The sequence below is a fragment of the Pseudophryne corroboree genome, chromosome 6, assembly GCF_028390025.1.
Source record: "Pseudophryne corroboree isolate aPseCor3 chromosome 6, aPseCor3.hap2, whole genome shotgun sequence".
Taxonomy (NCBI): domain Eukaryota; kingdom Metazoa; phylum Chordata; class Amphibia; order Anura; family Myobatrachidae; genus Pseudophryne; species Pseudophryne corroboree.
In genome coordinates this window covers 88,970,660-88,989,286 of record NC_086449.1, presented here as the reverse complement: position 1 = coordinate 88,989,286, position 18,627 = coordinate 88,970,660, and the positions used below count along the sequence as shown (strand labels likewise).

At 49.6% G+C, this 18,627-nt stretch overlaps 1 protein-coding gene across 3 annotated transcripts in view; it reads right to left on the bottom strand.

Annotated features, from left to right (window-relative positions):
• RAVER1 (ribonucleoprotein, PTB binding 1) overlaps positions 1 to 18,627 on the bottom strand; it is a 159,962-nt gene that overhangs the window by 37,657 nt on the left and 103,678 nt on the right. For 2 of the 3 annotated variants that reach the window (XM_063931463.1, XM_063931464.1), the window contains exons 12-13: positions 3,079 to 3,213; positions 2,476 to 2,559 (exon numbers count right to left, since the gene is read on the bottom strand). The exons of the other annotated variant lie outside the window; for it this stretch is intronic. In XM_063931463.1, coding sequence (XP_063787533.1) covers positions 2,476 to 2,559; positions 3,079 to 3,213 — 219 coding nt within the window. The remainder of the gene's footprint in view (positions 1 to 2,475; positions 2,560 to 3,078; positions 3,214 to 18,627) is intronic. 3 annotated transcript variants of the gene reach the window in all.

Here is an 18,627-nt window from a genome sequence, read left to right as displayed (position 1 = left end):
ACCTGTAGTGACATAAATGGATTTCAATGTATTTTCCTGCTTACGATCCGCAGGTTCTGTTAGGGCTGCCGTGTCAGGGGACGGAAGCGCCACCTTTTTGGATAGACGTGACAGAGCCTTGTCTACAGTGGGGGGGGGGTGACTCCCACTTTTCACCCAGAGGGGAACGGATACACCACCGGAATTCTCTAGGGAATCTGAAACTTTGTCAGGATTTTCCCAAACCTTTTCAAAAAGCATGTTCAGTTCATGAGAGGGAGGAAACGTTACCTCAGGTTTCTTTCCTGTGAATATACAGACCCTTGTATCAGGAACAGCAGGATCCTCCGTGATATGTATCACGTCTTTTATCGCCACAATCACATACTGAATGCTCTTCGCCAGTTTAGGATTTAATCTGGCATCACTATAGTCGACACTGGAGTCAGAGTCCGTATCAGTATCTGCTATCTGGGTAAATGAACGCTTTTGTGACCCCCGAGGGGGTCTGGACCTGTGACAACACATCCTCTACGGATTTTTTCCATGCCTGGTTCTGAGACTCAGACTTATCCAATCTTTTATTTAATAAGGTCACATTTGCATTTAAAGCACTCAAAACATTCACCCAATCAGGAGTCGGCGGTGCAGACATGGTCACTCCCACAGCCGTTTCGGTCCCTAATCCAGCCTCCTCCTGAGAAGAGCACTCAGCCTCAGACATGCCGACACACTGGGCATATAGGGGACAGACCCACAGTAAAGCCTGTCAGAAACACAGAAGGAGTTTGCCAGCTCACAACCCAGCGCTTATCCCGGTTCTGAAAACCCTTATACAAAGTCTCAGACCTGTTAGCGCTTTTATAAATACATATGTAGCACCAAATAACTGCCCCCCCCACCCTGCTTTGCACCCTGTTACTTGTTACAGCAGTGTAGATAAGGACCAGCGTCTCTGCAGCTCTGAAGAGAAAATGGCACTGGCGAGAGCTAAGCCCCGCCCCCTTAATGGCACGCTTCAGCCCCGCTATTTTTTTAAAATATTTATACTGGCGGGGGTTCGGATTTAGTGCCTTGGCACTTAAACCACCTTGCCAGTCTTATGTGAGATTTTTAATCACTATAGTAGACACTGGAATCCGAGTCCGTGTCGGTATCCGTATCTGCTATTTGGGCAAATGCACGTTTCTGCGACCCCAAAGGGGTCTGGATCTGTGACAAAGCATCCTCCATGGATTACCTCCATGTCTGGTTCTTAGACTCAGATTTATCAAACCTCTTAGCCAACTTAGTCACATTTGTATTTAAAACACTCAGCATATTGACCCAATCATCCGTCGACTGTGCAGACACTGTCACTCACAGAACTGTCAGTCCCCACGCCAGGCTCCTCCTGGGAAGTGCATTCAGCCTCAGACATGACGACACACACACGTACCGACAGCCACACACACACACACTGGGCTATAGGGGACAGACCTACAGCAGAGCCTGTTAGAGAGAGTTCTGCCAGCTCACACCCAGCGCCTATCACGGTTCTGAAGTCGGCAATAATACTGCCCAGACCTGCTAGCGCTTTTACAATATATATAATTCACCAATTATGAGTGCTCCCTGTTACTTGCACAGCAGAGTGGAGGATCAGGGCCAGCGTCTCTACAGCCTTCTGTGAAGAGAAAAAATGGCGCTACTGAGAGCTATGCGGCTAAGTCCCGCCTCCCGACAAGGCGCGCTTAGGTCTCGCTCGAAAATCTTTATACTGGCGGGGGTCCCTAACAAGTGCCTGCGGCACTGTTATATTGCTTGCCAGTGTATTTGCGCCCCCCCCTGCGCCTTACACCCTGTAATGCCGTGAACTGTGTGGGAGCATGGCGCGCAGCGCGGTACCTCAAGCCGTCTTCTGCCGTCACTGAAGTCTTCTGATCTTCACATACTCACCCGGCTTCTATCTTCAGGCTTTGCGAGGGGGGTGACTGCGCGGCTCCGGGAACAAGCAGATAGGCGTACCATAGTGATCGAACCCTCTGGAGCTAATGGTGTCCACTAGCCTAAGAAGCAGAGCCCTTGAACTCTAAAGAAGTAGGTCTGCTTCTTTCCCCTCACTCCCATGCTGCAGGGAGCCTGTAGCCAGCAGGTCTCCCTGAAAAAAAAAAAAAAAAAAAAAAGGTCTTTCTCTGAGAAACTCAGGAGAGCTCCTCAGTGTGCCTCCAGTCTCGCTGGGCACAGAATCTAACTGGAGTCTGGAGGAGAGGCATAGAGGGAGGAGCCAGTTCACACCCATTCAAAGTCTTATAGTGTGCCCATGTCTCCTGCGGATCCCGTCTATACCCCATGGTTCTTGAAGCATCCCCAGCATCCTCTAGGACGTATGAGAAAAAAAATAAAAAATAAACACAAAGCACACTTTTTTTTTCCTTTTCACTGACTTATCTGCTCCTTGCTGGTTATTATTGTCTGTGTAACCTCCCATTGGGAAGCAGAGAGGATGCAGCTTACCTTAGATGGGTTTCCTGATTGTAGACCTTGATCCTCATACTCCAGAAGGACTCCACCAGGACTGGTCGGAGGCATGCCCACCGCCTGCAGAACAGTACATAATTTTCTACTAGACATACAATGCAGTAGCAACACTTCTACTAACGATTATAGGAAGCAGCCATATTAGATTCAGTTTATACTATATAGGCATTAAACAGATATCCCTTTATTTGATATGAATATATCTCTACACACAAACCCCACCATGTATGTACTACTGCTTCTGGACAGTGCACCCTGGTCAACAGTGACCCTAACACAAAAAAAAACAAAACCCCCAGTTACAGTATTCAATTGGTCTAAAGGGAACCTGACCCCCACCCAGAATGTGATCGGGATCTCGGTCCAGGCTGTTTGTACTAGAACAGAACAGTGCTATAGCCTCAAGGTGTGCAAGCGTGACAAGAAGCAGTCTGGCACACACACACACGGCATTTAGGGACATGCATACATCTCTATCCAAAATAAATCACACCCAAACCATCTACAGAATTTATCACAGTGGGGATTTGCAACGGGCACCAGATAAGGGTATACTGCACAGTAAACAGAAGTTCTCACTTTATTCAGGTGTGTTTGCGGGAGTCCAGATTGCCAGCCACTTGTGAAGTAGGAGGAAGTGGATCCCGTAGTGTATGGAGGAAAAGGAGCAGGCATACTGCTACTCCTCTCCCGGAACCTGGTAGGTGGGGAAACCTGTAGGAGGAAATTTTTGACTATCAGAAACAATTTACATGCGCCACCTATTTTTAGAACATTCAAACTGCTGGTAATACGGTGCTAAAGATATTTCTTATTCTGCAAAGCAAGAATCCTTCCAATAATAGAAGCATTAATAGTTATTTCTCTAACGTCCTACTGGATGCTGGGGACTCCGTAAGGACCATGGGGAATAGACGGGCTCCGCGGGAGATAGGGCACTTTAAGAAAGCTTTGGATTCTGGGTGTGCACTGGCTCCTCCCTCTATGTCCCTCCTCCAGTTAGATCCTGTGCCCAGAGGATGAAGGGCGCACTGCAGGGAGCTATCTTGAGTTCTTTGCTACAGAAAGCATTTTTGTTTTGGATTTTTACAGGGAGCACTGCTGGCAACAGGCTCCCTGCATCGAGGGACTGAGGAGAGAGGGGCAGACCTACTTAACTGATAGGATCTGCTGCCTCGGCTACTGAACACCATTAGCTTCAGAGGGGGTGAACACTGGTTCGTCCTGGGCGTCCACCCCCGAAGCCGAGCCGCCGTTCTCCTCACAGAGCCAGAAGAGCAGAAGCAAGAAGACATCTCAGGCGGCAGAAGCCTTCACAGAGGTAACGCACAGCACTGCAGCTGTGAGTCATTGCTCCACATCACTTCACACACTCCGGTCACTGTATGGGTGCAGGGGGGGCGCCCTGGGCAGCAATAGTAACACCTCTTGGATGACAAATGGGTATATACATGTACAGCTGGGCACTGAACATGTATATAATTGAGCCCCCGCCATTTTTTCACGATTTTGAGCGGGATAGAAGCCCGCCGCCAAGGGGGCGGGGCTTCTCCCTCAGCACTCACCAGCGCCATTTCTCTCCACAGAACGCTGAGAGGACGCTCCCCGGACTCTCCCCTGCTTACACACGGTGAAGGGGGTTTAAAAAGAGAGGGGGGCACATAATTGGCGGATACAATATAATACATCGCTGCTGGGGAAAAAAAAAAAAGATTTTACTCACCGGTAAATCTATTTCTCGTAGTCCGTAGTGGATGCTGGGAACTCCGAAAGGACCATGGGGAATAGCGGCTCCGCAGGAGACTGGGCACAACTAAAGAAAGCTTTTAGGTCACCTGGTGTGCACTGGCTCCTCCCACTATGACCCTCCTCCAAGCCTCAGTTAGGACACTGTGCCCGGACGAGCTGACATAATAAGGAAGGATTTTGAATCCCGGGTAAGACTCATACCAGCCACACCAATCACACCGTATAACTCGTGATACTATACCCAGTTTAACAGTATGAAAACAACTGAGCCTCTCAACAGATGGCTCAACAATAACCCTTTAGTTAACAATAATAAGATTTTACTTACCGATAAATCTATTTCTCGGAGTCCGTAGTGGATGCTGGGGTTCCTGAAAGGACCATGGGGAATAGCGGCTCCGCAGGAGACAGGGCACAAAAAGTAAAGCTTTTTCAGATCAGGTGGTGTGCACTGGCTCCTCCCCCTATGACCCTCCTCCAGACTCCAGTTAGGTACTGTGCCCGGACGAGCGTACACAATAAGGGAGGATTTTGAATCCCGGGTAAGACTCATACCAGCCACACCAATCACACCGTACAACCTGTGATCTAAACCCAGTTAACAGTATGATAACAGCGGAGCCTCTGAAAGATGGCTTCCTTCAACAATAACCCGAATTAGTTAACAATAACTATGTACAATTTATGCAGATAATCCGCACTTGGGATGGGCGCCCAGCATCCACTACGGACTCCGAGAAATAGATTTATCGGTAAGTAAAATCTTATTTTCTCTATCGTCCTAGTGGATGCTGGGGTTCCTGAAAGGACCATGGGGATTATACCAAAGCTCCCAAACGGGCGGGAGAGTGCGGATGACTCTGCAGCACCGAATGAGAGAACTCCAGGTCCTCCTTAGCCAGAGTATCAAATTTGTAAAATTTTACAAACGTGTTCTCCCCTGACCACGTAGCTGCTCGGCAAAGTTGTAATGCCGAGACCCCTCGGGCAGCCGCCCAAGATGAGCCCACCTTCCTTGTGGAGTGGGCCTTTACAGATTTAGGCTGTGGCAGGCCTGCCACAGAATGTGCAAGTTGGATTGTGCTACAGATCCAACGAGCAATCGTCTGCTTAGACGCAGGAGCACCCATCTTGTTGGGTGCATACAATATAAACAACGAGTCAGATTTTCTGACTCCAGCTGTCCTTGCAATATATATTTTTAATGCTCTGACAACGTCCAGTAACTTGGAGTCCTCCAAGTCACTTGTAGCCGCAGGCACTACAATAGGCTGGTTCAGATGAAATGCTGACACCACCTTAGGGAGAAAATGCGGACGAGTCCGCAGTTCTGCCCTGTCCGAATGGAAAATCAGATATGGGCTTTTGTAAGACAAGGCTGCCAATTCTGATACTCTCCTGGCAGAAGCCAGGGCTAGAAGCATGGTCACTTTCCAAGTGAGATATTTCAAATCCACCTTATTTAGTGGTTCAAACCAATGAGATTTTAGAAAGTCCAAAACCACATTGAGATCCCACGGTGCCACTGGAGGCACCACAGGAGGCTGTATATGCAGCACTCCCTTAACAAAGGTCTGGACTTCAGGGACTGAAGCCAATTCTTTTTGAAAGAAAATCGACAGGGCCGAAATTTGAACCTTAATAGATCCCAATTTGAGACCCATAGACAATCCTGATTGCAGGAAATGTAGGAATCGACCCAGTTGAAATTCCTCCGTCGGAGCACTCCGATCTTCGCACCACGCAACATATTTTCGCCAAATTCGGTGATAATGTTGCACGGTTACTTCCTTCCTTGCTTTAATCAAAGTAGGAATGACTTCTTCCGGCATGCCTTTTTCCTTTAGGATCCGGCGTTCAACCGCCATGCCGTCAAACGCAGCCGCGGTAAGTCTTGAAACAGACAGGGACCCTGCTGAAGCAAGTCCCTCCTTAGAGGTAGAGGCCACGGATCTTCCGTGATCATCTCTTGAAGTTCCGGGTACCAAGTCCTTCTTGGCCAATCCGGAACCACTAGTATCGTTCTTACGCCTCTTTGCCGTATAATTCTCAATACTTTTGGTATGAGAGGCAGAGGAGGAAACACATACACCGACTGGTACACCCAAGGCGTTACCAGCGCGTCCACAGCTATTGCCTGCGGATCTCTTGACCTGGCGCAATACCTGTCCAGTTTTTTGTTGAGGCGAGACGCCATCATGTCCACCATTGGTCTTTCCCAACGGGTTACCAGCATGTGGAAGACTTCTGGATGAAGTCCCCACTCTCCCGGGTGAAGATCGTGTCTGCTGAGGAAGTCTGCTTCCCAGTTGTCCACTCCCGGGATGAACACTGCTGACAGTGCTATCACATGATTCTCTGCCCAGCGAAGAATCCTTGCAGCTTCTGCCATTGCACTCCTGCTTCTTGTGCCGCCCTGTCTGTTCACATGGGCGACTGCCGTGATGTTGTCCGACTGGATCAACACCGGTTTTCCCTGAAGCAGAGGTTCTGCCTGGCTTAGAGCATTGTATATTGCTCTTAGTTCCAGAATGTTTATGTGAAGAGACGTTTCCAGGCTCGTCCATACTCCCTGGAAGTTTCTTCCTTGTGTGACTGCTCCCCAGCCTCTCAGGCTGGCGTCCGTGGTCACCAGGATCCAATCCTGTATGCCGAATCTGCGGCCCTCCAATAGATGAGGACTCTGCAACCACCACAGAAGAGACACCCTTGTCCTTGGAGACAGGGTTATCCGTAGGTGCATCTGAAGATGCGACCCTGACCATTTGTCCAACAGATCCCTTTGGAAAATTCTTGCGTGGAATCTGCCGAATGGAATTGCTTCGTAAGAAGCCACCATTTTTCCCAGGACTCTTGTGCATTGATGTACAGACACCTTTCCTGGTTTTAGGAGGTTCCTGACAAGGTCGGATAACTCCTTGGCTTTTTCCTCCAGGAGAAAAACCTTTTTCTGAACCGTGTCCAGAATCATCCCTAGGAACAGCAGACGAGTTGTCGGCATTAACTGGGATTTTGGAATATTCAGAATCCACCCGTGCTGTTTTAGCACTTCTTGAGACAGTGCTAATCCCATCTCTAGCTGTTCTCTGGACCTCGCCCTTATTAGGAGATCGTCCAAGTATGGGATAATTAATATGCCTTTTCTTCGAAGAAGAATCATCATCTCGGCCATTACCTTTGTAAAGATCCGAGGTGCCGTGGACAATCCGAACGGCAGCGTCTGAAACTGATAGTGACAGTTTTGTACAACGAACCTGAGGTACCCCTGGTGTGAGGGGTAAATTGGAACGTGGAGATACGCATCCTTGATGTCCAAGGATACCATAAAGTCCCCCTCTTCCAGGTTCGCTATCACTGCTCTGAGTGACTCCATCTTGAACTTGAACTTCTTTATGTACAGGTTCAAGGACTTCAGATTTAGAATAGGCCTTACCGAGCCATCCGGCTTCGGTACCACAAAAAGAGTGGAATAATACCCCTTCCCTTGTTGTAGAAGAGGTACCTTGACTATCACCTGCTGAGAATACAGCTTGTGAATGGCTTCCAAAACCGTCTCCCTTTCGGAGGGGGACGTTGGTAAAGCAGACTTCAGGAAACGGCGAGGTGGATCTGTCTCTAATTCCAACCTGTACCCTTGAGATATTATCTGCAGGATCCAGGGATCTACCTGCGAGTGAGCCCACTGCGCGCTGTAATTTTTGAGACGACCGCCCACCGTCCCCGAGTCCGCTTGAGAAGCCCCAGCATCATGCTGAGGCTTTTGTAGAAGCCGGGGAGGGCTTCTGTTCCTGGGAAGGAGCTGCGTGTTGCTGTCTCTTCCCTCGACCTCTGCCTCGTGGCAGATATGAATAGCCCTTTGCTCTCTTATTTTTAAAGGAACGAAAGGGCTGCGGTTGAAAAGTCGGTGCCTTTTTCTGTTGGGGAGTGACTTGAGGTAGAAAGGTGGATTTCCCGGCTGTAGCCGTGGCCACCAAATCTGATAGACCGACTCCAAATAACTCCTCCCCTTTATACGGCAAAACTTCCATATGCCGTTTTGAATCCGCATCGCCTGTCCACTGTCGCATCCATAAAGCTCTTCTGGCCGAAATGGACATAGCACTTACCCGTGATGCCAGTGTGCAGATATCCCTCTGTGCATCACGCATATAAAGAAATGCATCCTTTATTTGTTCTAACGACAGTAAAATATTGTCCCTGTCCAGGGTATCAATATTTTCAATCAGGGACTCTGACCAAACTACCCCAGCACTGCCCATCCAGGCAGTCGCTACAGCTGGTCGTAGTATAACACCTGCATGTGTGTATATACTTTTTTGGATATTTTCCATCCTCCTATCTGATGGATCTTTAAGTGCGGCCGTCTCAGGAGAGGGTAACGCCACTTGTTTAGATAAGCGTGTTAGCGCCTTGTCCACCCTAGGAGGTGTTTCCCAGCGCTCCCTAACCTCTGGCGGGAAAGGGTATAATGCCAATAATTTCTTTGAAATTATCAGCTTTTTATCAGGGGCAACCCACGCTTCATTACACACGTCATTTAATTCTTCTGATTCAGGAAAAACTATAGGTAGTTTTTTCATACCCCACATAATACCCTGTTTAGTGGTACCTGTAGTATCAGCTAAATGTAACGCCTCCTTCATTGCCAAAATCATATAACGTGTGGCCCTACTGGAAAATACGGTTGAATCGTCACCGTCACCACTGGAGTCAGTGCCTGCGTCTGGGTCTGTGTCGACCGACTGAGGCAAAGGGCGTTTCACAGCCCCTGACGGTGTTTGAGTCGCCTGGACAGGCACTAATTGATTGTCCGGCCGCCTCATGTCGTCAAACGACTGCTTTAGCGTGTTGACACTATCCCGTAGTTCCATAAATAAAGGCATCCATTCTGGTGTCGACTCCCTAGGGGGTGACATCCTCATATTTGGCAATTGCTCCGCCTCCACACCAATATCGTCCTCATACATGTCGACACACACGTACCGACACACAGCAGACACACAGGGAATGCTCCTAACGAAGACAGGACCCACTAGCCCTTTGGGGAGACAGAGGGAGAGTTTGCCAGCACACACCAAAAGCGCTATATATATATATCAGGGATAGCCTTATAATAAGTGCTCCCTTATAGCTGCTTTGTTATATCAAAATATCGCCATAAATTTGCCCCCCCCTCTCTGTTTTACCCTGTTTCTGTAGTGCAGTGCAGGGGAGAGACTTGGGAGCCGTCCTGACCAGCGGAGCTGTGAGAGGAAATGGCGCCGTGTGCTGAGGAGATAGGCCCCGCCCCTTTTCTGGCGGGCTCGTCTCCCGCTATTTAGAAAAATCAGGCAGGGGTTAAATATCTCCATATAGCCTCTAGGGGCTATATGTGAGGTATTTTTAGCCTTTATAGGTATTCATTTGCCTCCCAGGGCGCCCCCCTCCCAGCGCCCTGCACCCTCAGTGACTGCCGTGTGAAGTGTGCTGAGAGGAAAATGGCGCACAGCTGCAGTGCTGTGCGCTACCTTTAGAAGACTGCAGGAGTCTTCAGCCGCCGATTCTGGACCTCTTCTGACTTCAGCATCTGCAAGGGGGCCGGCGGCGCGGCTCCGGTGACCATCCAGGCTGTACCTGTGATCGTCCCTCTGGAGCTTGATGTCCAGTAGCCAAGAAGCCAATCCATCCTGCACGCAGGTGAGTTGACTCCTTCTCCCCTCAGTCCCTCGCTGCAGTGATCCTGTTGCCAGCAGGAATCACTGTAAAATAAAAAACCTAGCTAAACTTTTTCTAAGCAGCTCTTTAGGAGAGCCACCTAGATTGCACCCTTCTCGGCCGGGCACAAAAATCTAACTGGAGTCTGGAGGAGGGTCATAGGGGGAGGAGCCAGTGCACACCACCTGATCTGAAAAAGCTTTACTTTTTGTGCCCTGTCTCCTGCGGAGCCGCTATTCCCCATGGTCCTTTCAGGAACCCCAGCATCCACTAGGACGATAGAGAAAACTATGTACAAGTATTGCAGACAATCCGCACTTGGGATGGGCGCCCAGCATCCACTACGGACTACGAGAAATAGATTTACCGGTGAGTAAAATCTTATTTTCTCTGACGTCCTAGTGGATGCTGGGAACTCCGAAAGGACCATGGGGATTATACCAAAGCTCCCAAACGGGCGGGAGAGTGCGGATGACTCTGCAGCACCGAATGAGAGAACTCAAGGTCCTCCTCAGCCAGGGTATCAAATTTGTAGAATTTTGCAAACGTGTTTGCCCCTGACAAAGTAGCAGCTCGGCAAAGTTGTAAAGCCGAGACCCCTCGGGCAGCCGCCCAAGATGAGCCCACCTTCCTTGTGGAGTGGGCTTTTACTGATTTAGGATGCGGCAGTCCAGCCGCAGAATGCGCCAGCTGAATTGTGCTACAAATCCAGCGAGCAATAGTCTGCTTAGAAGCAGGAGCACCCAGTTTGTTGGGTGCATACAGGATAAATAGCGAGTCAGTTTTCCTGACTCTAGCCGTCCTGGAAACATAAATTTTCAAGGCCCTGACTACGTCCAGTAACTTGGAATCCTCCAAGTCCCTAGTAGCCGCAGGCACCACAATAGGTTGGTTCAAGTAAAAAGCTGATACCACCTTAGGGAGAAACTGAGGACGAGTCCTCAATTCCGCCCTATCCATATGGAAAATCAGATAAGGGCTTTTACATGACAAAGCTGCCAATTCTGACACACGCCTGGCTGAAGCCAAGGCCAATAACATGACCACTTTCCACGTGAGATATTTTAGATCCACGGTTTTAAGTGGCTCAAACCAATGTGATTTTAAGAAACTCAACACCACGTTGAGATCCCAAGGTGCCACCGGAGGCACAAACGGGGGCTGAATATGCAGCACTCCTTTCACAAACGTCTGAACTTCAGGTAGTGAAGCTAGTTCTTTCTGGAAGAAAATCGACAGAGCCGAGATCTGTACCTTAATGGAGCCTAATTTCAGGCCCATAGTCACTCCTGCTTGTAGGAAATGCAGAAATCGACCTAGTTGAAATTCCTCTGTTGGGGCCTTATTGGCCTCACACCAAGCAACATATTTCCGCCATATGCGGTGATAATGCTTTGCAGTTACATCTTTCCTGGCTTTAATCAGCGTAGGAATGACTTCCTCCGGAATGCCCTTTTCCTTCAGGATCCGGCGTTCAACCGCCATGCCGTCAAACGCAGCCGCGGTAAGTCTTGGAACAGACAGGGCCCCTGCTGCAGCAGGTCCTGTCTGAGCGGCAGAGGCCATGGGTCCTCTGAGATCATCTCTTGAAGTTCCGGGTACCACGCTCGTCTTGGCCAATCCGGAACCACGAGTATTGTTCTTACTCCTCGTTTTCTTATTATTCTCAGTACCCTTGGTATGAGAGGCAGAGGAGGGAACACAAACTGACTGGTACACCCACGGTGTCACTAGAGCGTCCACAGCTATCGCCTGAGGGTCCCTTGACCTGGCGCAATATCTCTCTAGTTTTTTGTTTAGGCGGGACGCCATCATGTCCACCTGTGGCCGTTCCCATCGATTTACAATCAGCGTGAAGACTTCTGGATGAAGTCCCCACTCTCCCGGGTGGAGGTCGTGCCTGCTGAGAAAGTCTGCTTCCCAGTTGTCCACTCCCGGAATGAACACTGCTGACAGTGCTAGTACGTGATTTTCCGCCCATCGGAGAATCCTTGTGGCTTCTGCCATTGCCATCCTGCTTCTTGTGCCGCCCTGTCGATTTACATGGGCGACTGCCGTGATGTTGTCTGACTGGATCAGTACCGGCTGGTGTAGAAGCAGGGATTTTGCCTGACTTAGGGCATTGTAAATGGCCCTTAGTTCCAGAATATTTATGTGTAGGGAAGTCTCCTGACTCGACCATAGTCCTTGGAAGTTTCTTCCCTGTGTGACTGCCCCCCAGCCTCGAAGGCTGGCATCCGTGGTCACCAGGACCCAGTCCTGTATGCCGAATCTGCGGCCCTCTAGAAGATGAGCACTCTGCAGCCACCACAGCAGAGACACCCTGGTTCTTGGAGACAGGGTTATTAGGCGATGCATCTGAAGATGCGATCCGGACCATTGGTCCAACAGGTCCCACTGAAAGATTCTTGATTTTGGAATATTCAGAATCCAACCGTGCTGGTGTAGCACCTCCTGAGATAGTGCTACTCCCACCAATAACTGCTCCTTGGACCTCGCCTTTATTAGTAGATCGTCCAAGTACGGGATAATTAAAACTCCCTTTCTTCGAAGGAGTATCATCATTTCCGCCATTACCTTGGTAAACACCCTCGGTGCCGTGGAGAGTCCAAACGGCAGCGTCTGGAATTGGTAACGGCAATCCTGTACCACAAATCTGAGGTACTCCTGGTGAGGATAGTAAATGGGGACATGCAGGTAAGCATCCTTGATGTCCAGGGATACCATGTAATCCCCCTCGTCCAGGCTTGCAATAACCGCCCTGAGCGATTCCATCTTGAACTTGAATTTTTTTATGTATGTGTTCAAGGATTTCAAATTTAAAATGGGTCTCACCGAACCGTCCGGTTTCGGTACCACAAACAGTGTGGAATAGTAACCCCGTCCTTGTTGAAGTAGGGGCACCTTATCACCTGCTGGGAATACAGCTTGTGAATTGCCGCTAGCACAGCCTCCCTGTCTGAAGGAGTAATCGGCAAGGCAGATTTTAGGAACCGGTGGGGTGGAGACGCCTCGAATTCCAGTTTGTACCCTTGAGATACTATTTGCAGGATCCAGGGATCCACCTGTGAGCGAGCCCACTGATCGCTGAAATTTTTGAGGCGGCCCCCCACCGTACCTGGCTCCGCCTGTGGAGCCCCACCGTCATGCGGCGGACTTGGAAGAAGCGGGGGAGGACTTTTGCTCCTGGGAACCTGCTGTTTGTTGCAGCCTTTTTCCCCTACCTCTGCCTCTGGACAGAAAGGACCCGCCTTTTCCACGCCTGTTTTTTCTGAGTCCGAAAGGACTGTACCTGATAAAACGGCGCCTTTTTAGGCTGTGAGGGAACATGGGGTAAAAATGCTGACTTCCCAGCAGTTGCTGTGGAAACTAGGTCCGAGAGACCATCCCCAAATAACTCCTCACCCTTGTAAGGCAAAACTTTCATGTGCCTCTTTGAATCTGCATCCCCTGTCCACTGGCGAGTCCATAAGCCTCTCCTAGCAGAAATGGACAATGCACTTATTTTAGATGCCAGCCGGCAGATCTCCCTCTGTGCATCTCTCATGTATAAGACTGAGTCTTTTATATGCTCTATGGTTAGCAGAATAGTGTCCCTGTCTAGGGTGTCAATATTTTCTGACAGGGAACTAAGTATAATGCCTGAGTGTGTATATACAGACTTCAGGATCGCCTCCTGCTTTCTATCAGCAGGTTCCTTGAGGGCGGCCGTATCAGGAGACGGTAGTGCCACCTTTTTAGACAAACGTGTGAGCGCTTTATCCACCCTAGGGGGTGTCTCCCAACGTGACCTATCCTCTGGCGGGAAAGGGAACGCCATTAGTAACTTCTTAGAGATTACCAATCTTTTATCAGGGAAAACCCACGCTTCTTCACACACTTCATTTAATTCTTCTGATGGGGGAAAAACTACGGGTAGTTTTTTCTCCCCAAACATAATACCCTTTTTAGTGGTACCTGGGTTTATGTCAGAAATTTGTAACACCTCTTTCATTGCTTCAATCATGCAACGAATGGCCTTAGTGGACATTAGACTAGACTCGTCGTCGACACTGGTGTCAGTATCCGTGTCGACATCCGCGTCTGCCATCTGAGGTAGCGGGCGTTTTAGAGCCCCCGATGGCCTTTGAGACGCCTGGACAGGCACGAGCTGAGAAGCCGGCTGTCCCGCATTTGGCATGTCGTCAAATTTTTTGTGTAAGGAGTCGACACGTGCACGCAATTCCTTCCATAAGTCCATCCACTCAGGTGTCTGCCCCGCAGGGGGTGACATCCCTTCTATAGGCATCTGATCCGCCTCCACATCATTATCCTCATCAAACATGTCGACACAGCCGTACCGACACACCGCACACACACAGGGAATGCTCTAACAGAGGACAGGACCCACAAAAGCCCTTTGGGGAGACAGAGTGAGAGTATGCCAGCACACACCAGAGCGCTATATAATGCAGGGACTAACTGAATTATGTCCCCTATAGCTGCTGTTATATATACACTGCGCCTAAATTTAGTGCCCCCCCTCTCTTTTTTACCCTTTTCTGTAGTGTAGACTGCAGGGGAGAGCCAGGGAGCTCCCTTCCAGCGGAGCTGTGAGAGAGAAATGGCGCCAGTGTGCTGAAGGAGATAGCTCCGCCCCTTTTTCGCGGACTATTCTCCCGCTTTTTTATGGATTCTGGCAGGGGTAACTTATCACATATATAGCCTCTGGGGCTATATATTGTGGTATTTTTGCCAGCCAAGGTGTTTTTATTGTTGCTCATGGCGCCCCCCCCTAGCGCCCTGCACCCTCAGTGACCGGAGTGTGAAGTGTGTATGAGGAGCAATGGCGCACAGCTGCAGTGCTGTGCGCTACCTTGGTGAAGACTGATGTCTTCTGCCGCCGATTTTCCGGACCTCTTCTTGCTTCTGGCTCTGTAAGGGGGACGGCGGCGCGGCTCCGGGACCGAACACCAAGGCCAGTTCCATGCGGTCGATCCCTCTGGAGCTAATGGTGTCCAGTAGCCTAAGAAGCCCAAGCTAGCTGCAAGCAGGTAGGTTCGCTTCTTCTCCCCTTAGTCCCTCGCTGCAGTGAGCCTGTTGCCAGCAGGTCTCACTGTAAAATAAAAAACCTAATTATATACTTTCTTTTTAGAAGCTCAGGAGAGCCCCTAGTGTGCATCCAACCTTGGCCGTGCACAAAATCTAACTGAGGCTTGGAGGAGGGTCATAGTGGGAGGAGCCAGTGCACACCAGGTGACCTAAAAGCTTTCTTTAGTTGTGCCCAGTCTCCTGCGGAGCCGCTATTCCCCATGGTCCTTTCGGAGTTCCCAGCATCCACTAGGACGTCAGAGAAATAAGAATTTACTCACCGGTAATTCTATTTCTCATAGTCCGTAGTGGATGCCGGGGACTCCGTAAGGACCATGGGGATTAGCGGCTCCGCAGGAGACTGGGCACAACTACAAAGAAAGCTTTAGACTACTGGTGTGCACTGGCTCCTCCCACTAAGACCCTCCTCCAGACCTCAGTTAGGATACTGTGCCCGGAAGAGCTGACACAATTAGGAAGGATTTTGAATCCCAGGTAAGACTCATATTAGCCACACCAATCACACCGTATAACTCGTGATACAATACCCAGTTAACAGCATGATAACAACTGAGCCTCTCAACAGATAGCTCAACAATAACCCTTTAGTTAAGCAATAACTATATACAAGTATTGCAGGCAATCCGCACTTGGGATGGGCGCCCAGCATCCACTACGGACTATGAGAAATAGAATTAAATTCTTATTTTCTCTAACGTCCTAAGTGGATGCTGGGGACTCCGTAAGGACCATGGGGATTATACCAAAGCTCCCAAACGGGCGGGAGAGTGCGGATGACTCTGCAGCACCGAATAAGAGAACTCAAGGTCCTCCTCAGCCAGGGTATCAAATTTGTAGAATTTTGCAAACGTGTTTGCCCCTGACCAAGTAGCAGCTCGGCAAAGTTGAAGAGCCGAGACCCCTCGGGCAGCCGCCCAAGAAGAGCCAACTTTCCTCGTGGAATGGGCTTTTACGGATTTAGGATGCGGCAGTCCAGCCGCAGAATGTGCAAGCTGAATCATACTACAGATCCAGCGAGCAATAGTCTGCTTAGAAGCAGGTGCACCTAACTTGTTGGGCGCATACAGGATAAAAAGCGAGTCAGTCTTTCTGACTCCAGCTGTCCTGGAAACATAAATTTTCAGGGCCCTGACTACATCCAACAACTTGGAAGCCTCCAAGTCACTTGTAGCCGCAGGCACCACGATCGGTTGGTTCAGATGAAAAGCTGATACCACTTTGGGGAGAAACTGGGAACGAGTCCTCAATTCTGCCCTATCCATATGGAAAATCAGATAAGGGCTTTTACATGACAAAGCGGCCAATTCTGAAACACGCCTGGCCGACGCCAAGGCCAACAACATGATCACTTTCCACGTGAGATATTTTAAATCCATGGTTTTCAGTGGCTCAAACCAATGTGACTTTAGGAAATCCAACACCACGTTGAGATCCCAAGGTGCCACTGGAGGCACAAAAGGGGGCTGAATATGCAGCACTCCCTTAACAAAAGTCTGAACTTCAGGTAGTGAAGCCAATTCTCTCTGGAAGAAAATCGATAGAGCCGAAATCTGGACCTTAATGGAACCCAATTTAAGGCCCATAGTCACCCCTGACTGTAGGAAGTGCAGGAACCGGCCCAGCTGAAATTCTTCCGTCGGGGCCTTCCTGGCCTCACACCACGCAACATATTTTCGCCATATGCGGTGATAATGGTTCGCGGTTACTTCTTTCCTAGCTTTTATCAGCGTAGGAATGACTTCCTCCGGAATGCCCTTTTCCTTCAGGATCCGGTGTTCAACCGCCATGCCGTCAAACGCAGCCGCGGTAAGTCTTGGAACAGACAGGGTCCCTGCTGCAGCAGGTCCTGTCTGAGCGGTAGAGGCCATGGGTCCTCTGACATCATCTCTTGAAGTTCCGGATACCACGCTCTTCTTGGCCAATCCGGAACAATGAGTATAGTTCTTACTCCTCTTCTCCTTATTATCCTCAGTACCTTTGGTATGAGAGGAAGAGGAGGGAACACATAAACCGATCGGTACACCCACGGTGTTACCAGAGCGTCCACAGCTATCGCCTGCGGGTCTCTTGACCTGGCGCAATATTTTTCTAGCTTTTTGTTTAGGCAGGACGCCATCATGTCCACCTGTGGTTTTTCCCACTGGTTTACAATCATTTGAAAGACTTCTGGATGAAGTCCCCACTCTCCCGGGTGGAGGTCGTGTCTGCTGAGGAAGTCTGCTTCCCAGTTGTCCACTCCCGGAATGAACACTGCTGACAGTGCTAACACGTGATTTTCCGCCCATCGGAGAATCCTTGTGGCTTCTGCCATCGCCGTCCTGCTTCTCGTGCCGCCCTGTCAATTCACATGGGCGACTGCCGTGATGTTGTCTGACTGGATCAGTACCGGCTGGTGTAGAAGCAGGGATTTTGCCTGACTTAGGGCATTGTAAATGGCCCTTAGTTCCAGAATATTTATGTGTAGGGAAGTCTCCTGACTTGACCATAGTCCTTGGAAGTTTCTTCCCTGTGTGACTGCTCCCCAGCCTCGAAGGCTGGCATCCGTGGTCACCAGGACCCAGTCCTGTATGCCGAATCTGCGGCCCTCTTGAAGATGAGCACTCTGCAGCCACCACAGCAGAGACACCCTTGTCCTTGGAGACAGGGTTATCAGACGATGCACCTGAAGATGCGATCCGGACCACTTGTCCAACAGGTCCCACTGAAAATAAGAATTTACTTACCGATAATTCTATTTCTCGAAGTCCGTAGTGGATGCTGGGGTTCCTGAAAGGACCATGGGGAATAGCGGCTCCGCAGGAGACAGGGCACAAAAAAGTAAAGCTTTTACCAGATCAGGTGGTGTGCACTGGCTCCTCCCCCTATGACCCTCCTCCAGACTCCAGTTAGGTACTGTGCCCGGACGAGCGTACACAATAAGGGAGGCAATTTGAATCCCGGGTAAGACTCATACCAGCCACACCAATCACACCGTACAACTTGTGATCTAAACCCAGTTAACAGTATGATAACAGAAAGAGCCTCTTAAAGATGGCTCCTTAACAATATAACCCGAATTTGTTAACAATAACTATGTACAGTATTGCAGATAATCCGCACTTGGGATGGGCGCCCAGCATCCACTACGGACTTCGAGAAATAGAATTATCGGTAAGTAAATTCTTATTTTCTCTATCGTCCTAAGTGGATGCTGGGGTTCCTGAAAGGACCATGGGGATTATACCAAAGCTCCCAAACGGGCGGGAGAGTGCGGATGACTCTGCAGCACCGAATGAGAGAATTCCAAGTCCTCTTTTGCCAGGGTATCAAATTTGTAGAATTTTACAAACGTGTTTTCCCCCGACCACGTAGCTGCTCGACAGAATTGTAATGCCGAGACCCCTCGGGCAGCCGCCCAAGATGAGCCCACCTTCCTTGTGGAATGGGCCTTAACAGATTTAGGCTGTGGCAGGCCTGCCACAGAATGAGCAAGTTGAATTGTGTTACAAATCCAACGAGCAATCGTCTGCTTAGAAGCAGGGGCACCCAACTTGTTGGGTGCATATAGTATCAACAGCGAGTCAGATTTTCTGACTTCAGCCGTCCTTGAAATGT